At 36.3% G+C, this 23112-nt stretch overlaps 1 protein-coding gene across 1 annotated transcript in view; it reads right to left on the reverse strand.

Annotated features, from left to right (window-relative positions):
• OLA1 (Obg like ATPase 1) overlaps positions 1–23112 on the reverse strand; it is a 294330-nt gene that overhangs the window by 241460 nt on the left and 29758 nt on the right. The window contains exon 3 of the mRNA XM_001368195.5: positions 190–333. Coding sequence (XP_001368232.1) covers positions 190–333 — 144 coding nt within the window. The remainder of the gene's footprint in view (positions 1–189; positions 334–23112) is intronic.

Genomic DNA, 23112 nt, shown 5'->3' on the forward strand with positions numbered 1-23112 from the left:
ATCTAAAGGGTAAGAAAAGCCCAACATGCTAAAGAATCAAATGTATTGTTCAACTAAAAGGGGAAAAAATGTAAATTCCAAATCATTGTTTCAAACTTAAACATTTTATAGTAGATAATTAATTTCTGCAGTAAATTTAACCACCAATAAGGAATAGAATGAAGTTTTTTTGGGGGAAAAAACATTTACCTTGGAGGTTTATGATATTGATACAAAAAGTCAAATCTATCATCAGGAACAGGTACTCGACTCTCATTAGGATCAATAGTGCAGAATGGGAAGTTTTCTGCTGCTGCCTGGCTCTTTGTTAGGACATTGAAGAATGTAGACTTCCTAGAAACAGAAATTGAAACACACTTTAAAATATATTGTTTTCTTGACACACACACAAAATCCTCTTACTAAAATATAAATAAAAACCACGAGGGAAGAAAAAAAATAACCTGCTAAGCTGAAAGGGATAACCACAGTTTTGCTGTAAAGTGGAAAATTAGTTTATAGCAAATATGCAGTCACCAAAGTTATTTTCTGAAAGTTTATTTATATTATAAATCCATTATTCAAAACTTGGAGTATGTTTGCCCATTGAAACAATATATAAATACAAAATGTGGATAATAATATCATATTAACACCTACCTTCCAGGTTTTTGTGAAGATCAAATGAGATAATAATTGTAAAGCATTTAGCACAGTGCCTGGCACATGGTAGACATTAATAAATATTCCCCAATCCACATTAGTAGTAAGTACATTCCTAAGCCATATTACAAAAAAGACTATTTAACTTAGTCTATGTAAACTGGAAAGAACTCCAGGAATTGACGCAGAGCAAAAGGAGCAAAACTCTGGGAGAACATTGTACACAGAGACTGATACATTATGGCATAATCAAATGTAACAGACTTTTCTACTAGCAGTAAGGCAAAGAACCAGGACAATACAGAGGAACTTAGGAGAAAGACCACTACCCATATCCAGAGAAAGAACTGTGGGAGCAGAAATGTAGGGAAAAAAAAAAACATATGATTAATCACATGGTTTGGAGGGCATACAATTGGAGATTTTGACTTTAAATGATCACTCTATTGCAAATAATAATATGGAAATGGGTTTTGAACAATGATACATGTATATATAACCCAGTAGAATTGTTCAGCTCCAGAAGAGGGGAGGGAAAGAATATGAATCATGGAACCATGGAAAAATTTTCTAAATAAATAAATAATTTAATAAAAGGAAAGGAAAAAACCCTTGAGAGTTGATTCAGCAGAGAACAGTTCACATTAAGATCTGTAGTCAAGCATCTGAAATCCCCTCTGGCTCCTCATAGGTGTTTCATACACAGGAGACAGGGAAGAAAATAGACCCCTGAGCCAATAAAGTCTCTAGAAATGTCCCAATACATTTTGAGGGAAAACTTGACTAATTTTTTGGGGGGAGGGAGTTAGATTATTGCTCCTACCACAATGGGCTTTACCTACATAGTCCTAAATAATAAGATTTCTGGTACACTAAATAAGAGCAGCATATCTCTTTTTAGTACATAAGATGAAGTACCACTAATGCTACATCTACATAAAAGAATCTACTTATATAGGTTAGTCATTCCCCAAGTGTTTTTAGGTGAAGGAAAATATGGGCATGTGCCCATTCAGAAGATAAAAATTCACAACTCGAGCAGCCACCTAACTAAATGTATGATAAATACATAATTTGAGTTGTGCCAGTAATGGCATTGTCCTTAAGTAGAGATTTTGGAGTCCATCATTCCTCCCTCCAATTTGGGGGCACAGTGTATTAATGAGGTATTATGAGTACCAGAGCTGGTTGAATCCCCCAGTATGGTGAGATTTCCCAATGATGAGGTTCATAGGGGCATGATGGAGAATCTAGAGAACTCCAAAAGAGAGTAAGTCAATGGGAAATGAAGAGATGACTGGCCTAGGCCCCCTCCTTTAAATAGAGGCTATGGAGTTCATTCTGATGGAACTATCTTAAAACTTTCCTTCAAAAAATGTTATAAAAACTATTATTGCTTATTTCATACTGTCATTCTCAGTACAGTAATTATAGCAGAATCACAGAATTTAAGGAGCAAGGATCGGAAAACCCAAAAAGTAATATATGTAATAAAATACCTAGAAGCAAGACAGCAAGTACTACCATCTCTGTTAGGTACTTTTAAAAAAATCTACAAGAGGCAGCTAATGCCAGGCCTAGAATTAGAAGGATCTGAGTTCAAAACTGACCTGAGACACCTCCTAGCTGTGTGACCCAAGCAAATTGCTTAACTACAATTGCCTGGCCCTTGCAGCTATTCTGTCTTAGAACTGATACTATTTCAAAAGGTAAAGGTTTAAAAAATATATCTAAAAACCATTTTTGGAATAAATGTCAAAAAGAACATTTTCCAAAAGATAATGTAGAATCTGAATGATAAAACTGTTGTGTACAATCAAACCATCAGGAAAAAGGAAAATTAAGGTGAAATTCTGAGTAAACCACTTGTTTTTAAACCGAAAGAAAAAGAAAAGTTGCATCTATTTTATTAAATGTGACCTCAACAGGTTTTAGAAGTATAATAAAAAAAATGCCCCAATACATAGCAGCTATTTATAAAGATAAAGAAAGGCATTAATGAAGGAAGTAATTAAGTAAACTGGACACAAAGGACCTTTTAAATTGTATGATTAACAGTTTATTGGCACCCAGGCATTACCACTGGATAGAGTGCAAGGCCTAAATTCAGGAAGACTCAAATGAGTGCTGAATTCAAATATAACACCAGGCACTGACTAGCTGTGTAACCCTGGGCAAGTCACTTAACCTATCTGCTTCAATTCCTCATCTCTAAAATGAGTTGGAGAAGGACACAGTAAACTTCCAGTTTCCCTGCCAAGAAAAACTCAAATGGGTTCATGGAAGAGTCAGATACAACTAAATAATGGTTTTTATTGTTTCCCAATGCTGGTATGTATGCATGCCACAGTTCTGTTTATTTTCTATCAAACTTTTAATCAAATCAAAATTACCAAAATATTGCTATAATTCATCTGGCATGAATATTAAAAATAATAAGTCAAAAAGCATTTGTTAAGCACCTACTATGTGCCCAATACTGTACTTAATATTGGGAATACCAAGAAAAACAAAATAGTTCCTGCTCTTAAAGAACAATACTTTCAGAAAAAATTATCAACTTCAAAACAGGACAATTGATTTCTAAAGAGGAAAACACATAAGATTCCAAAACTCTTTTCATTTGGAAACAACAAACCTAAGCAATAACATATAAATTAACAGCTTGGTGTAAAAGAATTCTATTGTGCTTTGAAGTAGTCAGTACAAAAAGAACATATGTAAATTATGATAAAAGCAAGATAAGGAAGATTATCTGGCTTAGAGAATATGCAAATATAGGCTTCACTAGTCTATAGGAGTTGGATTTCATATGGCTTCTATCATGGTTCTGAAGCTCAAGAAAAAAACAGATAATGGTTAAGATGCATCTAAACTTGGGAAAAATAATTTAATAAAATAATTATTTGTTATCAACACTTTTGATTAAGCTGGATGTATGTCAGTGATAGAGACAAAAGGGAGAGGAAGAGAAACCAAGCTAAAGGAAAGGAAGGGGAAAGTGAACAAAAAGGGTATTTCAGTCATAAAGTTCAGCATGTATTTATAACACGACTTGGGAATCCAAAAAATTAGAATAAAATTGAAGAAAACTCTGATAGCAACAATTCTGGTCTTTAAGAAAGAATATCACTTAATACATAGGTAATCCAGATCAAATTGTTTACCATCTCTGAGAGGGGATAGGGAAGGAGAAAATTTGGATCCTATAATTTCAGAAAAGGTATGTGGAAAATTGTGATTGCATGTAATTGGGAAAATAAAATCTTTTAATGAGAAAAAAAATCATTAAAAACAAAACAAGAGGGGGCGGAGTCAAGATGGCAGCTTAGCAAGCAGCAAAAGTTCAGACCTCGTGGAAGACCCTTCCTTACCGATACAGACTGAATGCTCCTAGGGCACCGAAATTCAATCTGAACAACAGGACAGAAGCGGGGAACCCTCCTTCTGCACTCAAATCAAAAGGTACGCCCCCCCCAAAAGCCGGAATCCAAGAATACTCAGGGCTAAGGGGAAGGCAGAGGGTAGGTCCCAGAACCCCTCCCCCACAACCCAGAGGGCTGAGCCCCCAGCAGCAGCTGGCTGAGCAGGCAAAGGTGCTGGTTTGCAGGGTCTACCTTGGGAGCAGCAGGGAGCCAGGCTCCAAGCATTCAGCTTGGACAGCGGGGAGGAAGCCAGGGAGAAACGGGCGGTGGCTGGGTCCCTCCATCGGGCTCCAGTCTCACCCTTGCCTCCCCCACATCCAGACCAATCCAGTTGAACTAATCCCATCAGAACTCCTCAGAGTTTAGAGAGGCCACAAAGGCACTTGTGGACACGGAGAAGCAGCTGGAGAGAACTGGAGAGAGCCTGGGCGGCCCAGCCTTCCAGGAGTCTTCAGAGCCTCAGTGCTTCATACCACATACAGCCCAACCCAATTGAACTCAATCCAATCAAGAGCCTCCAGAGGACAGGGAAGCTAACATTCCTCCCCCTAGAGACTGTACCAAAAGATCTGACAAAGCTCAGAGGGGAGACTGACAGCCCCAAAACCAAAACAAAATGAGAGGAGCAAGAGCACAGCCAAATACGGGGTGCAAAGAAGGGGTAAACTCGAGCAAACAACAGAAAAAGAAGAAAGAAATTACAATAGACAGCTTCTGCACAGGTAATGAGCAAAGAGCTAATGAAACAGAGGGGGAGGACCCAGCAAAGGAAAAATCAGAAATCCCAGTGAATTGGATACAGGCTTTGGAAGAACTCAAAATGCAATTCAAAACACAATTAAGAGAGGCTGAAGACAACTGGGAAAAGAACTTAAAAACTAAGATAAGTCATCTGGAAACAGAAAATAATATCTTGAAAGCCAAAATCAACCAGCTGGAAAATGAGGCAAAGGAGATGAAATATGAGGCAAAGCAAATGAAAGATGAGGTGAAGAAGATGAAAGATGATCTCCAAAGAAAATCCGACCAAAAGGAAAAGGACAACCAAAAAACTAAAGATGAAATTCAGTCTTTAAGAACCAGAATACAACAACTTGAATCAAGCAACCTCACAAGGCAGCAAGACGCTATAAAACAAAACCAAAATAATGAAAAAATTGAGGAAAATATGAAGCATCTCATTCACAAAACAGAGGATTTAGAAAATCGTTCAAGGAGAGACAATTTATTATTGGCCTACCGGAAGACCATGACGAAAGAAAAAGCCTGGACATTATATTACAGGAAATTATTAAAGAAAACTGCCCCTAAATCCTTGAACAAGAGGGAAAAGTGGAGATTGATAGAATCCACAGATCACCTCCTGTACTTAATCCCCAACTGACAACACCCAGGAATGTTATAGCCAAATTCAAGAACTATCAGACCAAAGAAAAGATATTACAAACTGCCAAGAAGAAGTCATTCAGATGACAAGGACCCACAGTGAGGATGACTCAGGATCTGGCTGCATCCACACTGAAAAAAAGAAAGGCATGGAATACGATATTCCAGAAAGGAAGGGAACTAGGTCTACAACCAAGAATCAACTACCCAGCAAAACTGACTATATTCTTACAGGGGAAAGTATGGTCATTCAACAAAATAGAGGAATTTCAAGAATTCGTAAAGAAAAGACCAGACCTGAACAGAAAATTTGATGTCCAAGCACAGAACTCAAGAGAATCATCAAAAGGTAATTAAAAAAGAGGGGAAAAAAAGAAAAACAAAAAAATGTTTTAAGAGACTCAATAAGTTAAAATGATATGTATCCCTATAAGAAAAGAGGTCATTGGTAACTCTTAAAAACTGTTGTTATTAGCTGGGAAGCAAAAAGAAGTTTACTTAGAAGGAACAGCAACAAACTGTATAGGATGAAAGGACAAGACATAAATAGGTATATAGATATATGCATGCAAAAATATATACACATGAGTATGCATATATATATATATGTATATATATAACTAGAGCTTAAAAATAGGTTAATATTAAAAGAAACGGGGGGTCAGCTGGGTAGCTCAGTGGATTGAGAGTCAGGCCTAGAGATGGAAGGTCCTAGGTTCAAATCTGGTCTCAGCCACTTCCTAGCTGTGTGACCCTGAGCAAGTCACTTGACCCCCACTGTCTAGCCCTTACCACTCTTCGGCCTTGGAGCCAATACACAGTATTGACTCCAAGACAGAAGGTAAGGGTTTAAAAAAAAAAGAAATGGGAAAAGAAACAAATGGGGGTAAATTTATATGTCATAAAGAAGCTCATGGTGGGAGGGGAGAGAACATCAATACACTGGAAGGATAAAGAGGTCAGAGACAGGAAATACTCAACTTTTACATGCTTTGAAAGTGACTCAAAGAGGGAAAAATAATCCAATCCATTGGGGGCAGAGAATAGATTTGCACCCTATAGGGGAGTCGAAGGATAACAAACGGTCTGGTGGGAAGGGAAGCAGTACAAGAGAGGGAGGGAGTGGGGGGTTAATTTTAGAAAGACTACAGGGGAAATAAGGAGGGGGGTAAATAGGGAGGGGGTAGAAAGGGAAGTAAAATAAGGGTGGGAACAAGGGGGACTATTCAAAAGCAAACATTGGTGTAGAAGGAAATAGTGAAAGAAGAAAAGGCAGGACCAGGAGTAGAAATCAAAATGCTGGGAAATACACAGCTAGTAATCATAACTCTGAATGTGAATGGAATGAACTCACCCATAAAACGCAAGCGAATAGCAGAGTGGATTAGAGTCCAAAACCCTACCATATGCTGTCTACAAGAAACACATATGAGAAAAGTAGATACACATAGGGTGAAAGTAAGAGGGTGGAGCCAAATCTATTGGGCATCAACTGACAAAAAGAAGGCAGGAGTCGCAATCATGATATCCAACAAAGCCAAAGTAAAAATAAATCTACCTAAAAGAGATAGAGAAGGTAATTACATCCTGATAAAAGGCAGTATAGACAAGGAGGAAATATCTGTACTCAACATGTATGCACCAAATGGCATAGCATCCAAATTTCTAAAGGAGAAACTAGAGGAACTCAAGGACGAAATAGATAGAAAAACTATACTAGTGGGAGATCTGAATCTTCCTCTATCCGAACTAGATAAATCAAACCAAAAAAATAAATAAGAAAGAGGTAAGAAAAGTGAATGAAATCTTAGAAAAATTAGAGTTAGTAGACATGTGGAGAAAAATAAATAGGGACAAAAAGGAATATACCTTCTTTTCTGCAGCACGTGGTACATTTACAAAAATTGACCATGTATTAGGGCATAAAAACATTGCAAACAAGTGCAAAAGAGCAGAAATAATAAATGCAACTTTCTCAGATCACAATGCAATGAAAATAATAATTAGTAAGGGAACATGGAGAGGTAAATCGAAAATTAATTGGAAATTAAACAATACGATTCTCCAAAATCAGTTAGTTAAACAACAAATCATGGAAACAATTAATAACTTCATTGAAGAAAATGACAATGATGAGACATCCTTTCAAAACCTATGGGATGCAGCCAAAGCAGTACTCAGGGGGAAATTTATATCCTTGAGTTCATATATTAACAAATTAAGAAGGGCAGAGGTCAATGAATTGGGCATGCAAATTAAAAAATTAGAAAGTGAACAAATTAAAAATCCTCAGATGAAGACTAAATTAGAGATCCTAAAACTCAAAGGAGAAATTAATAAAATTGAAAGTCAAAGAACTATTGATTTTATAAATAAGACTAGAAGCTGGTACTTTGAAAAAACAAATAAAATAGACAAAGTACTAGTCAGTCTAATTAAAAAAAGGAAAGATATAAACCAAATTGACAATATCCAAGATGAAAAAGGAGACCTCACCTCTAATGAAGAGGAAATTAAGGCAATCATTAAAAACGACTATGCCCAATTATATGGCAATCTAGGTGATATGGATGAATACTTACAAAAATATAAATTGCCTAGACTAAAAGAGGCAGAAATAAATTACCTTAACAACCCCATTTCAGAAAAAGAAATTTAACAAGCTATCAAAGAACTCCCTAAGAAAAAATCCCCAGGTCCATATGGATTCACAAATGAATTCTATCAAACATTCAAAGAACAACTAATCCCCATATTAAATAAACTATTTGACAGAATAGGCCAAGAAGGAGTTCTACCAAATTCATACTACGACACAAACATGGTACTGATCCCAAAGCCAGGCAGGTCAAAAACAGAGAAAGAAAACTATAGACCAATCTCCCTAATGAATATAGACGCAAAAATCCTAAATAGTATACTAGCAAAAAGACTCCAGCAAGTCATCACAAGGGTCATCCACTATGACCAGGCAGGATCCATACCAGGAATGCAAGGATGGTTCAATATTAGGAAAACCATCCACATAATTGACCATATTAACAAGCAAACTGACAAAAATCACATGATTATCTCAATAGATGCAGAAAAAGCCTTTGATAAAATACAACACCCATTCCTATTAAAAACACTAGAAAGTATAGGAATAGAAGGGCCTTTCCTAAAAATAATAAACAGTATATAACTAAAACCATCAGCAAACATCATCTGCAATGGGGATAAACTAGAAGCCTTCCCAATAAGATCAGGAGTAAAACAAGGATGCCCATTATCACCTCTATTATTTAACATTGTACTAAAACCACTAGCAGTAGCAATTAGAGAAGAAAAAGAAATTGAAGGTATTAAAATTGGCAACGAGGAGACCAAGCTATCACTCTTTGCAGATGATATGATGGTTTACTTAAGGAATCCTAGAGAATCAACCAAAAAGTTACTCGAAATAATCAACAACTTTAGCAAAGTTATAGGATACAAAATAAACCCACATAAGTTATCAGCATTTCTATATATCTCTAACCCATTTCAGCAGCAAGAATTAGAGAGTGAAATACCATTCAAAATCACCCTAGACAATATAAAATACTTAGGAATCTATCTGCCGAGACAAACACAGGAACTATATGAACACAACTACAAAACACTTTCCACACAGCTAAAACTAGATCTAAACAATTGGAAAAACATTGATTGCTCATAGGTGGGACGAGCTAACATAATAAAAATGACAATCCTACCCAAATTAAATTACTTATTTAGTGCTATACCCATTGAACTACCAAAAAACTTCTTTACTGAATTAGAAAAAACCATAACTAAGTTCATTTGGAAGAACAAAAGATCAAGGATATCCAGGGAAATCATGAAAAAAAAATGCAAAGGAAGTAGTATTTGCAGTCCCAGATCTCAAACTATACTATAAAGCAGTGGTTATCAAAACAATTTGGTACTGGCTAAGAGACAGAAAGGAGGATCAGTGGAATAGACTTGGCATAAATGATCTGAGCAAGACAGTTTATGACAAACCCAAAGACCCACGCTTTTGGGACAAAAATCCATTATTTGATAAAAACTGCTGGGAAAATTGGAAGACAGTGTGGGAGAGATTAGGTTTGGATCAACACCTCACACCCTACACCAAGATAAATTCAGAATGGGTGAATGATTTGAACATAAAGAAGGAAACTATAAGTAAATTAGGTGAACAAAGAATAGTATACCTGTTAGACCTTTGGGAAAGGAAAGGTTTTAAAACCAAGCAAGACTTAGAAAGAGTCACAAAATATAAAATAAATAATTTTGACTACATCAAATTAAAAAGTTTTTGTGCAAACAAAACCAATGTAACTAAAATCAGAAGGGTAGCAACAAATTGGGAAACAATCTTCATAAAAACCCCTGACAAAGGTTTAATTACTCAAATTTACAAAGAGCTAAATCAATTGTACAAAAAATCAAGCCATTCTCCAATTGATAAATGGGCAAGGGACATGAACAGGCAGTTCTCAGCCAAAGAAATCAAAACTATTAATAAGCACACGAAAAAGTGTTCTACATCTCTTATAATCAGAGAGATGCAAATCAAAACAACTCTGAGGTATCACCTCACACCTAGCAGATTGGCTAACATGACAGCTATGGAAAGTAGTGAATGCTGGAGGGGATGTGGCAAAGTAGGGACACTAATTCATTGCTGGTGGAGTTGTGAATTAATCCAACCATTCTGGAGGGCAATTTGGAACTATGCCCAAAGAGCGATAAAAGACTGTCTGCCCTTTGATCCAGCCATAGAACTACTGGGCTCGTACCCCAAAGATATAATAAGGAAAAAGACTTGTACAAGAATATTCATAACGGCACTCTTTGTGGTGGCCAAAAATTGGAAAATGAGGGGATGCCCTTCAATTGGGGAATAGCTGAACAAATTGTGGTATATGTTGGTGATGGAATACTATTGTGCTAAAAGGAATAATAAAGTGGAGGAATTCCATAGAGACTGCAACAACCTCCACGAAGTGATGCAGAGCAAAAGGAGCAGAACCAGGAAAACATTGTACACAGAGACTGATACACTGTGGTACAATCGAACGTAATGGACTTCTCCATTAGTGGCAATGCAGTGTCCCTGAACAATCTGCAGGGATCTAAAAAACACTATCCACAAGCAGAAGATAAACTGTGGGAGTAAAAACACTGATGAAAAGCAACTGCTTAACTGCAGGGGTGGAGGAGATATGACTGAAGAGAGACTCTAAATGAACACTCTAATGCAAATACCAACAACATTGGAAATGGGTTTGAATCAAGAACACATGTGATACCCAGTGGAATTGCGCATCTGCTGTGGGAGAGGTGGTGGAAGGGGGGGGAGGGAAGAAAAGAAAATGATCTTTGTTTCCAATGAATAATGTTTGGAAATGACCAAATAAAAATTTAAAAAAATTGTAATTAAGCCTCTTGAGGCTTACAATGATGGAAGATATTGAACTCCCCTCAATTGGAACCTGTGCTCTTGAGAACAAAAGTAAATGCCAAAAACAGGGACAAAAGAACTGTTAAGTTTACTGTATAATTAGTGGCATGTCTTTTTTATCTTTTCTATAGATTTTTTTTTAGATGACAGGATTTGTAGAGTTATAAGGGACTTTAATCTGATTCAATCAATTTTTTTTTTGCAGATGAGAAAACTGAGGTCAAGAGAAAAAAATTAAGTATATGACCAAGTCACATAAGGGAGTAAGTAAATGAAACAGAATTTGAACCCAGGTGCTCTGATTCCAGATCCAGTGCTATCTCCACCACCAGACCACAATGTTTGTTAAAAAAGAGAAGACGCTAGGATGTTAATAAAGATGGGTGATCAGGAATTTTAGATAACCTGATCTCACAGGGTAACTCCCTATGAGACAAAGAGTAAAGATGGCTACTCTGTCTTGGGTCAGAGCACTTTCCCAATGGTGGGAAAGATAACACAGCAACCTGGACCACGGACAGAGAAACAGCCCAGGAGATGGTTACAGAAGGTTGACTAGGAATTTTAACTTCACCTAGTCACTCCTGGACATTCTCTCCCTGACCAGAAAGTTGCCCCGAGAGATTTGGCTTCACCTAGTCTAAAAAGCTCTCCCTCTAGGATGAAAATCCCACCCAACCAATCTTCTATCTTCTTCCTTTAACAATTAGATCTGACTGCTCTCTCTACTAAAATGGTTGTTTAATTAAAAGGAGTGTGACAAGGGTGAGAGCAGGAAAGGGTCAGGTTTCCCTAAGACATAAATCCAAAGCCAGGTCTCTTCAGGCCTCCGCTAAACACCAAGTTGGCCTGGAAGCTCTCTCTATCTGATGTTTACCCTATGCTGGCTATTTCCTAGGCTAAATCAAGAGTATCAGTCTCTAGGTATAACACAGTTGAGAGGTTGCTTCAAGACTGACCCAGTTTATCCTCAGGCTAACCCTTTGAGTGAAACTGAAAATTTGATCAGTCCACACAGGTTCTGATTCAGAAGAGAGATAGAATCAATCCAGATTCACAGTAGGTTTCAAGATAATCACAAGAATCATTCAGGAAAAGATTTGTTTCCAGTACTGGAGTGGGTCCAGGAGCTGCTCCCTCTGCAGAGTTCAGAGTGAACTCTTCCACACACCCACCCCCACTCCTCCATCACCAAGATCAAGTTATCTAAAATTCCTGATCACCCATCTTTATTAACATCCTAGAGTCTCCTCTCTTTCAATATGCCCTGTCTATTTTCCCCAGTCCTACAACCATATAAACAACAACCTATAGACAACCTAGGTCACTATAAGATCAAAACCTATTGGAAAAGAATCAATTAACTAACTTTATTTATATAAACATTTTGCTTTTTTACTTGTGATCTAGAAAATACATTATTAAAGAGCCAAACTAAGAAACAGCAGTTCACTTCTAGTCAAAGAGACTTAATGGAAACTTAAGGTTAGGTAGGAAGCAACTTTTTCAAAGGAGTAGATTGGGAAAATGAGGATGGCTTGGAAAGGAAGAAAGCATGCTAAAGGGATTTTTAGGGGGCAGTTGGATGGCCCAGTGGATTTAGAGCCAGGCCCAGATAGGAAGTCCTGGGTTCAAATTTGACCTCCAACATTTCCTAGCTGTGTGACCCTGGGCAAGTCACTTGACTCCCACTGCCTCGCCCTTACCACTCTTCTGCCTTGGAACCAATACTAGTATTGATTCTAAAACAGAAGGTAAGGGTTTTTCAAAAATAAAATAAAATAAAAAATAAAGAGATTTATAAAAGAAGTAGGCATCTAATATATCCTAGAAGAGATAACTAAGGTACATAGTTCAATGAAAACAGCATACTTTTAGCTGTTTATATTTAATTCTGCCTTTTTGCTCACTTTAAAAATAGTTCAATTCAACATAAACACCTACTACAATTAAAAAAAGCTAACATTTGTATAAAATAAAGCATTACGATATGCAAGGAATTGTACTTACATTATATAGTGTAAAGGATAATTTTAGCATTGTGACCTAAACTATATTAATTATTGGTCGCCATGGATATACCAAATAAAAAAAAATTTACCCAAGTCAGTCTGGAAATTTATGGTGACTTAATTAACATAGTGGAAAGAAATTAAGAAGGAAGAAGGAAAGGGTGTAGGATTTCTCCCGCCTGGCTTGTGCCAGGTGGTAAGATTAGAGGCTCTAGAAGGTAAGGTTTTGGAGAGTAAAAAGAGGAAGGAATCAGCCTGAACTCTAAGAGGGCTCAGCCAAGATGCCTGAACCTGAATTAGCTTAAGGGCAAACTCACTGCCAAAACCCAGACAAATAGCTGCCACCACGCCAAGAGGTCAGAATGCTTAGCATGCTGCCAGCCAGAGACACCTCTCCAAGAAAAGAGGGAGAAGAGAGCCAATGACATGCCTTATATAGACAGTTTTTCATCACTTTCCTGCATCTCATCTGTACCAATGTTAGCTTAGCTTGACTTAGTACAGCCCAGGGGTCTGTCAGCTGTTTCTGCACATGTCTGTTGAAGGCCATCTTCTCAGATACTTAATCCTTGAGTATGATGCAGACATTCCTTTTTTTTTTTAAACGCTTACCTTCCATCTTGGAGTCAATACTGTGTATTGGCTCCATGGCAGAAGAGTGGTAAGGGCTAGGCAATGGGGGTCAAGTGACTTGCCCGGAGTCACACAGCTGGGAAGTATCTGAAGCTAGATTTGAACCTAGGACCTCCCATCTCTAGGACTGGCTCTCAATCCACTGAGCTACCCAGCTGCCCCCTGATGCAGACATCCCTGACCTTGTTAAACTAAGTAGGGTGGAGAAATGTAGAGTTCCCAAGACTTGATTCTGTTAGACCCAAGTATCTCCATTGTTACTAATCAGGAAATAGCTAAATCAGATCTTCTAAAGTACGGTCTAAGTAGGGTGGAGTAGTTTTAAAATTCACAATAGACATATAATTCTCAGAAAAAAATCCTACTTAGCTATGCTTCCCTATCAAAAACTTATGAAGTTGATTTTTTTAAAAACCCAAATGTAAAATTTTACATTAAATTTCATCTTGTTAAACTTGGACCAATATTCCTGTCTTACTAGATGTCTTTGAATCCTATATTAACCAATATTTAATGACCCCAGTTTTGTATCATTGGAAAATTCAAATATACAAGCCATCTATGCTGTTAGCTAAGTCATTGAAAAAAAAGTGCAACAAACCAAAAAATTTCCTGCCCCTCCATTATAGAAATCCTTAACTTCCTCAATTCTAAAATGTATTTCTGATCTCATCAATATGAGTATTCCCATTAGGGATACAAATCACAACAAATCCCATCATTCTTATCATGTCAGCTTTGTCCATATGTATTGAAAACCTCTAGATAAAAGGTCTGCAATATATTATACCAAATGCCTTCCTCTATAATTTTGTCATCTCAGGGATACCAATGAAACATGCTGCCTTATTTGGTTATCCTTTATTTCATTACTCCACTGGTCGACTTTGTTTTCTGGTAATATATATACAAAAAATAGAAATTCCAAAAGAAATTTTGTAAATGTAAAAACAAAAGATAATTTTTAAAAATTAAAAATCAAAGCTTCTAGGTGACATGAGCGACAAGAAAACTAGATATTTTTTCCAGTTTCCCTCTCAAAGAAATCTCAAAAAACAGAATTATGCACCAGAGGTACAACAATTATGGCGGATATGAATTTATTGAGTACAATGGGTATAAACAGTGGGCATAAAATTTTCTACTAAATACAGAAGTAAAGCAAAGATACCTACTTTTCCCCCAGTTATAGAAATGCTAGCAATAGAAGAAATTATAGGGGGGAAAAGATACATAGAGGAGCAAAAATTATCTGCTAATAACGTAATGATTTAGAAATCTAAGGGAATCAGCAAAGATACTAATTAAGAGAATTATTAATTCCAGCAACATTATGTACTACAAAATAAAAAGAAATCAACAGAGGATCCATAAAATAACAAAACCCAGTAATAGACAAGGAAGTATGAATCAAGTCATAAAATAAGGGTAGCTAGGTGGCTCAGGGGATAGATTACTAGGCCTGAAGTCAGGAAGTTATCTTCCTGAGTTTCAAACTGGCCTCACACACTTACTAGCTGTATGACCCAGGGCAAGTCACTTAACCCTGTTTATCTAGGTTTCTCATTTGTAAAATGACCTGGAGAAGGAAACAGCAAACCATTCTAGTATCTTTGCCAAGAAACCCTCAAATGCTGTCATGAAGAATCAGACACAACTGAACAACAACAAATTACATAATGCTTGAATTTTCAAGCAATAATAAATAAGAATTATTAAGTGCCTACTATGTGCCAGGCACTATTCTGGGCATTAGGGATACAAGAAGAAAGAGTCTCTACCCTAAAGGAATTCACAATCTAATGAAAGGAAACAACAAATAAGTTATATACAAGATCAATAGGAAATAATTAACAGAGGGAAGGTAAAAGAACTATTAGAACAGCTGGGAAACACTTCCTCTAGAAGATGGGATTTTAGTTGGAATTTAAAGGAAGATAATAAACAAAATAGCTAGAAAAAATACCCAAAGACAAGAAATAGGAGTGTCTTCTTCATTAAACATCAAGAAAGCCAGTGTCACTGTATCAAAGAGTATGTAGTAAAGAATCATGTGTAAGAAGCCTGGAACAGTGGGAGAGGGTTGGGTTATGAAGGAAGAGCTTAGAAAGTCAAACAGGATTTTGTATTTCATCTTGGGGATGACAGAGAGCCCCTGAATTTTAGTGAATGGGAAGGAATAAGGTCAGACATGCACTTCAGGAAAATCACTTTAGTGGCTGATTGGAAGACAGGTTGGAGTGGCAATAAATTTGAGGGAGGCTAGCTCAAAAGTAGGTAACTGCAATAGTCAAGGGGTAAGGTAATGAGAGCCTGTAGCAGAGTGGTAGTAGTAGTATCAAAGGGAAGTATTTTGAAACATGTTGCAAAGATGAAATTGAAAGGCCTTGGCAATGGATTAGATTGGGGGAAAGAGGGGAAAGATAGTGAGGAGTCCCAGGATAAAACCTAGGTTGCAAGTTTGAGCATGGGAGGATGGAGAGGAGGAAAAAGTGGTGGTACCTATTGTAGATGACCTTTTCAAGGAGTTAAACCACAAAGAGCAAAAAGAGATATTAACAGGGATGGACCAAGGAGCGAATAAAAAGGGAAAGATTGAAGATAAATGATAGAATGGGGATAACAGAAGGGATAATCTATTTGAGAAGATGGGACAGAATGTAATTCCTTGAACAAGTCAAGGGTTAGCCCTCATAAGGAGTAAGACCATTTTATCGTGTGAGATAGGGGAAAAGGAGAAGAAAATGGCAGAAGGCATATTGGGAACAAGAGAGAAAGAAAAGGAGAAAAGAGAGTTCCCAGCAAATGGCCTCAATTGTTCATGTAAAATATGAGACATGGCTCTCAGCTGAGAGTGTAAAGGAAATAGGAAGCCATGGGAGGCTTGAAAGGAGATGAAAAATGTTGAAAGGGCCATTGTGGAAACAGGATAGTAAGTAATAAGGCACATTTAAAAGGACTGCCTAGCAGCAGTGAGGTCCCAGTTGAGGTTCTGTAAGATAAATTGGTAATGGCTATAGTCAGAACAGCTCAATGATTTTCCCCACCATTATTCAGCAGCACTTGTAGAGGAGCAAAGGTGGCAAATGATGGAAGGGATCCAAGACTAAGGCTTGGCTAGGTGCACTCAGTGGAATGATGAGGATGCTAGGGAGTCAAGAGAAGAGACCAGTACAGAGCTGAATTCATTCTCCAAGGGGTCAAGACACAGAAAAGAATAGAGAGGGACTACTGCAGGAAGATGCTCTGGTAGAGAACTGATGGATCAAGGTTCTGTAGGTCACAATGCAGACAAAAACTAGGCAGGAGGCATGAAAAACCAATAGATTATGGTTGAAAAAAAGGTGATTTAAGAATTCTTGAACACGGAGCAGGTACATTTGTGGGTAAATGGACTTTCTGTTAAAAAGAAATCTTTAAAGAAATAAAGAGCAACTAAAATAACCAGAAAAATATTCAGTGCTCATTGCTGGAAAAGAAGACAAGCAATTATAAAATGCCTGCCATGTTCTGTGCTAAACATTTTACAAATATTATTTCACTGAATCCTCACATCAACTCTGGAAGATAGGTACTATTGTTACTGTCATTTTACAACTGAGGAAAAGTGAGGCAGACAGAGTTAGTTAAGTAATCTGACCAGGGTCATACACCTATTAAGTATCTAAAAACAAATTCTAACTCAGGTCTTTCAGACTCCAGGCCTGGCACTCTATTCCACTCTGCCATCTAGTGGGGAGTAAGTTATAAGAAGACTGGAAAGGTAGAAGGCACCAGGTTACAAAAGGTCTTTGAACGTCAAACAGGATTTAAATTAAGTTTCCTAAAGGTAATAGTAATACACTAAAGAGATCAACCAGCAGGTTATTTCAATAATCAATGCTGAGATGATAAGTCTGCACCTGGATGCTTTCAGCGTCATAGATGAGAATGGGTATATGTATGCTAAAGATGTTATGAAGGTAGAATCTCCAGAACATGGCAACCAATTGGATATGGAGAGTGAATGAAAGTGAGAGGATGAGATCTAAGTTGTAAATTTGGATGGATTGGGAGGATAATGGTACCCTCAAAAATAATAGGGAAATCAGAAAGGATGCCTCAGGGAAAAAGATAATGAGTTCTGTCTTTATCGTGTTGAGTTTAAGTTGTCCACTGGACATCCAGTTTCATATAGCAGTTGGAGATGCAAATATGGAAGCCGAGAGAATGAGAATCACTCTTTCAAATCTGAAATTGTATTATAAAACAGCAATAACCAAAAATGTTTGGCACTGTTAACAAAGAGAGAAATAGAGCAAAGCAACAGACAATATGAGGCAAAATAAAAAACAATGGAACTCAAAGCCAGTGTTTAATTAACCTCAAAACATAAAATAATTACAAAAGGATTCCTTGAATTTTTAGCTGACAGAAAACATGTATTCTGGCAGAAATGACACTTAGACCAAAATCTTACACCATATCCCCTAAAAAAAATCAAAATGGAAACATTACCTTAATATTAAAAATCATACCATTAAAACATTGGAAGTGAATCCATACAGTAAAAGAAGCAAGAAGCCCAATAAGATAAATAGCAATAGTAACGATGTCAGAAAACTCTAAATTTTAAGTAATTCTTGCAGCACCTCTCCCCTATCAGCTTCCAGCTCTGCCAGGACACACAAACTATTTAGGAGTTAATCTACCAAAACACATAAAACATTGGCATAGTTTTATAGAATATTCAATATGTCTATTTATATGGAATATTTGTCCATGACAATATGATAGAAATTTTCATAGAAACAAAGTTAACTTACAGACATAATACTACGCCTAACAGTACCTTATAGAGCTAGATAAAATAATAACAAAACTCATCTGAAAGAACAAATGATCTAGCAGATAAGGGAAAATAATGAAAAAAGATAGGAATTTAGGGAGAATAGCATTACAGGACCTCAGAGTATTTTATAAAAACAGAGATCAAAACCATAGGACACTTTTTAACAAAGAAATAGACTACAGAAAGAAGAATCAGAAACAATGGAACTTAATAATCCATTGTTTGATAAGCTGGATAAATAAGGAGATAATATGCCTTTCAAACTAAAACAAGTAGTAGTAATACCTTTCACAAATAAAAGCATATGAATTCTTAACCAACAAAGAATGAAGGAAACCGAAAAGGAAAAGCAACTCATTTTGACTATATGAAATAGAAATATTTCTGTACAATTAAAATGATTACATGTAAGATAAAAAGAAAAGTTGTTGAATAGGAAAAATGTTTGTAAAAAATTTCTCAGACAGTGTTTGGAATTCAAGATATATAAACAACTAATAGAAATATATTAAGCCAAAAGCCATTCCCCAAAAGATAAATTGTCAAGAATGTAAATAAATAGTTCTCAAAGGAATTGTAAATCATTAACTACCATGGTAAAAAGTCCTCCAAATCACTAAAAATAATAGAAATATAAATCAAAACAACCCTGAGCTTTCACCACATATTGTAAATTAGCTAAGATGACAAAAAAGATGGAACTAATCAATATGAAAGGAGTTATAAGATCATAGGAACACTAGTTCATTTTTTATGGTGCCATGCATGCAACACTAGAATTATTTTGTTAAGTAATTTAGAATTATGTCAATTAAGCAACTAAAATGTTCTACTCCTAGGCATATATTCAAAAATAGTAGTAGTCTCTCAGTAACTGAGGACGACGATTGTCTTTGTGCGTTTTCATCTATGATAGACGAGTGTGCACAAAGACACTTGTGCGTGAAGGAGATTTAAGTGGAAAAGTCGATGCACAGAGTCCCACTCTCTCAGTGTTGGAAGCCTGGGTCCAGTGGCAGGAAAAGTCGTTACACCTGGAGACTTCCTCAGCTGCATTGGATGGCTGTGTTGTCTTTTGTGCTCCAATACGCCCTTAAGCACTCCACAGTGCTTTGCTGCATCGCCATCTCAGCCGTTGAACCTTCTTATTGGTTTCTTCTGCCTGTTCAGCCAAAGCAGTCTTCACATGCTGGGTGAGCAAGGCCCTGGTTCACCAGGGGTCAACGACCCGATGGCTACTCTCACAAGGTTTAGCCAGCCTATCAAAGCCGATGCCCAGGGTGTGGCCGCTGCCGCATGCTAGCAGCTACTAGGAGCCACAAGTGAGTGCTGGATGTCGGGTGGGGGTCAGAGGCTGGAGAGCTACCCTAGAAGGGCACAACAAGCCCTCCATACCAGAGATATATATTCAAAAGAGATCATTAATAAGTACAAAATTCCCATATAAAACAAAACTTATGGCAGTACTTTTAATAGTAGCAAAGAACTCTAAATAGAGTAACGTCCATTGATTAGAGAAAGATTAAACAAACTATGGTGCATGATTTAGCAGTCACCACTATGAAGGAATGGAGGGTTTGGAATACCACATTCCATAAAGTAAAGCATGCAGGCTTACAACAAGAATAATTTACCTAGCAAAAAGAATATAATCAAACAAGAAAAAATGGGTCAATATTCTTGATTAAAAGCCAGAGCTGCAAACAAACTGTAATATTCAAATGAAGACATTAAGAGAAACATAAAATTAAACAAAAACAAATAATGATAAAGGACTAAAGAAAAATTATTATATTCTAATATAAAAAGATATTTCCTTTCTGAAACTCATCATTATCACAAAGAGAGTTTAGTTAGAAGGCCTAGGAGTGGCTCTGTTATGTTTCAATGGTCTTACAAGAAAAATGGAAAGAGGAATACACTAGTGGTAAAAAGAAAGTTTACAGAATATTATCTCACATCAGAGTGCATCATGACAAGTTCATGAAAATAAAAAAGAAGGGATAGGAGGTGCATCCTGACACTTGAACCGACATATGTATTGGTAAAAAGAGGAAAAAACATAAATATGCATACCCAAATACTTTTTTGTATAGAGAAATACATTTCATTCATCAGCAGAATAGGAGAGAAAAGGGAGAAGGGAAAAGAAAGTCACATTAAGGGAGGGATTAGTCCTAAGCAAAACAAACTCTAATTAAAAATGTATGAAAATACTTATAGATCTTTTTGAGGTAGCAAAGAAAGAGAATATGAATAGATGCCTAGCAACTAGGGAATGGATGAACAAAAAAATTGCATAAACTGTGATAGAAAATTATTGTACTGTGAAAAATGATGGAGATGGTTTCAGAGAAACTTGGGAAGATCTAAAAGAACTGATGCAGAATATAAGAGCCAGAACAATTAGAACAATTTATACAATGACAACAATATAGAAACAAACAGCTTTGAATGGTTTAGGAACTCTGATCAGGGTAATGACCAACCATATTTTAAGAGGCCTCACATTAAAATACCTACCTTCTAACATATATTAAGGGTTTCATTTTTATTTTGTTCTCAATTCGAGTAAGGGGAGGATCTAGGGAAAGTAACAAGATTTCTTCTGACTGAAAAAATTAACTTAAAAAAAGAAAAGAAAATGAATGTTGCAAAAATTATAAATAGTTGTGGTCCCAAAGGAGAAACAGAACAAGAAGGCACCTTCCTTCCCCCCTCCACTCTATTGGGGGGTGGGGGGGTGGGGGAAGCACATTTAATATAATAGCATTTTTGTCAATTTAATGAATACTTTTACTGATTTTTTCCCCTCTTCTTTTCTTCCTTCTTTTCTTCTTTTACTATAAATTCTTTATTATAGGAGATGACTCTACAATAGAGAAAGTAAGAGATACAGGGAAAATCTAGGAAGGGTAAAAACAAAAGGTATCAATAAAAATTCATTTTTAGAGTGTATCTCCCCATTTATCTAAGGAAGAAACTGAGCCCAGAGAGGTTACATAAAAGTTCCTAATGTCAAAATGATAGAAAGTAGCCAAACTATGTGTTGAATCCAAATCCTCTGACTCCAAAATTAAGTTTTTTATTCCACTACCCAATCTTATCACCTCACTTCTGGCAAATCATATAGAGAAAGCAATACCAACAAAATGAATCTGTGAAAGGTAAAGGATTCAAGATATAAAGTCAGAAATAAGAAGTGAGAGGATGGCATCTAAAATCAGGATTTGGATTTTTAAACTATGACTTAAAATCCTGGAAAGATAGGATCTTAGTCATATTTATCTAGGAAAATTATGGTCAAAAGAAGAAAAAGAGGTTCAACAAATCATAAATGGCCACATGAAAATATAGTATAAATTTCCAGAAGAAAAAGAAATGCACTTCAAAACCACTCTAAGGTTTCAGGTACTATCATGCAAACAGAAAAGGAAAAACAGCCCAACCATCAACAAACAGTGCCAATGTTTTCCACAGAAAGGCCAACTAACAGTCCAGCTGGTAGAGCTATGAATGGTCCAGCTTTCTGGGATTATGCAAGTAAAGTAACTAAACTGTCCATACTGCAGAAGTGCATTTAAAACTCTCCTCTTTAATAAAACTGACAATATTAAGAAATAATTATCTTTATAGTTCTTTCCAAAATTCTTAGGAAAAAAAGCTCCCTGGAAAGGTAGGTGACAGGTTGAGAACAAAAAGGTTTTTCTTTGGGAAATGGATTAAGGATGATAGCCAAGTCCTTTAACAAAGGGTAACTCTGGATGTTGTTCACTGCCTTCCCACCTACCTGAAATGATTAGGGCTAGAATCTACCCTTTTCTATTGAGAAAGGATTAAGACACTGAAGGAAGGTAGGAGGTCCCTTTATTTAACTCTAGGAAGGAATGTTTCAGAAGGAAATTCAAACTGTATTTTAAAATACCTTTCCCTTGCTCAAAATTCCAACAAAGGTTACCTGAAATTGTCTTTGTTGGAAGAGTCCACAAGAGACTGTGAAAGCATGGACATCTCTCTAAGCTAGAAATGCTTGGATATTAATATTAAATAAAATTACTTCTGGTAGATTTGAACCCAAAAATGTATATTAGCATTAACATTTTAATTAATTATTAAAAGTTAAAATTAATATTTTAATTAATTAATTATTAAGATTTTTAAAAATAATTAAACAATGCCTATAATGGGACCCCGAAATCCCATTACTAGATGCCCCAAGGAATTAAAAGAAACAAATCTAACTATTGTAAAATATTCACAGCTGCACCCTTTGTAGCAACAAATAATTTGAAACACAGTTAAGTACAAATCAGCTGGGAATGGCTGAAAAAACTATGCTATTATATGAATTAATAGACTATGAATGGACAGAAAAATACAACAAAAATAAAAAATTCAAACACTGGAAGATTTGTATAAACTGATGCAACCTGAAGTAAGCAGAGCCAAGAGACTATATATACAACTATAACAATGTAAATCACTAAAAGTAAATCCCTTGGTAACTAATCAACAAAGGACCCAGAGAAAAGCTAATGATATATCCCATTCACAGATGAAAAAGAATTTACTAGAACCGACCTGTTTGTACAAAAATATTTATAGCAGTTCTTTTTGTGGTGACAAAGAATTGGAAAGTGAAGAGATATTCAATTGGGGAATGGCTAAATTTTGGTATATAAGTATAATGAAATGCTATTAAGCTATAAG

The sequence above is a fragment of the Monodelphis domestica genome, chromosome 4, assembly GCF_027887165.1.
Source record: "Monodelphis domestica isolate mMonDom1 chromosome 4, mMonDom1.pri, whole genome shotgun sequence".
In the NCBI taxonomy this organism is placed as follows: Eukaryota; Metazoa; Chordata; class Mammalia; order Didelphimorphia; family Didelphidae; genus Monodelphis; species Monodelphis domestica.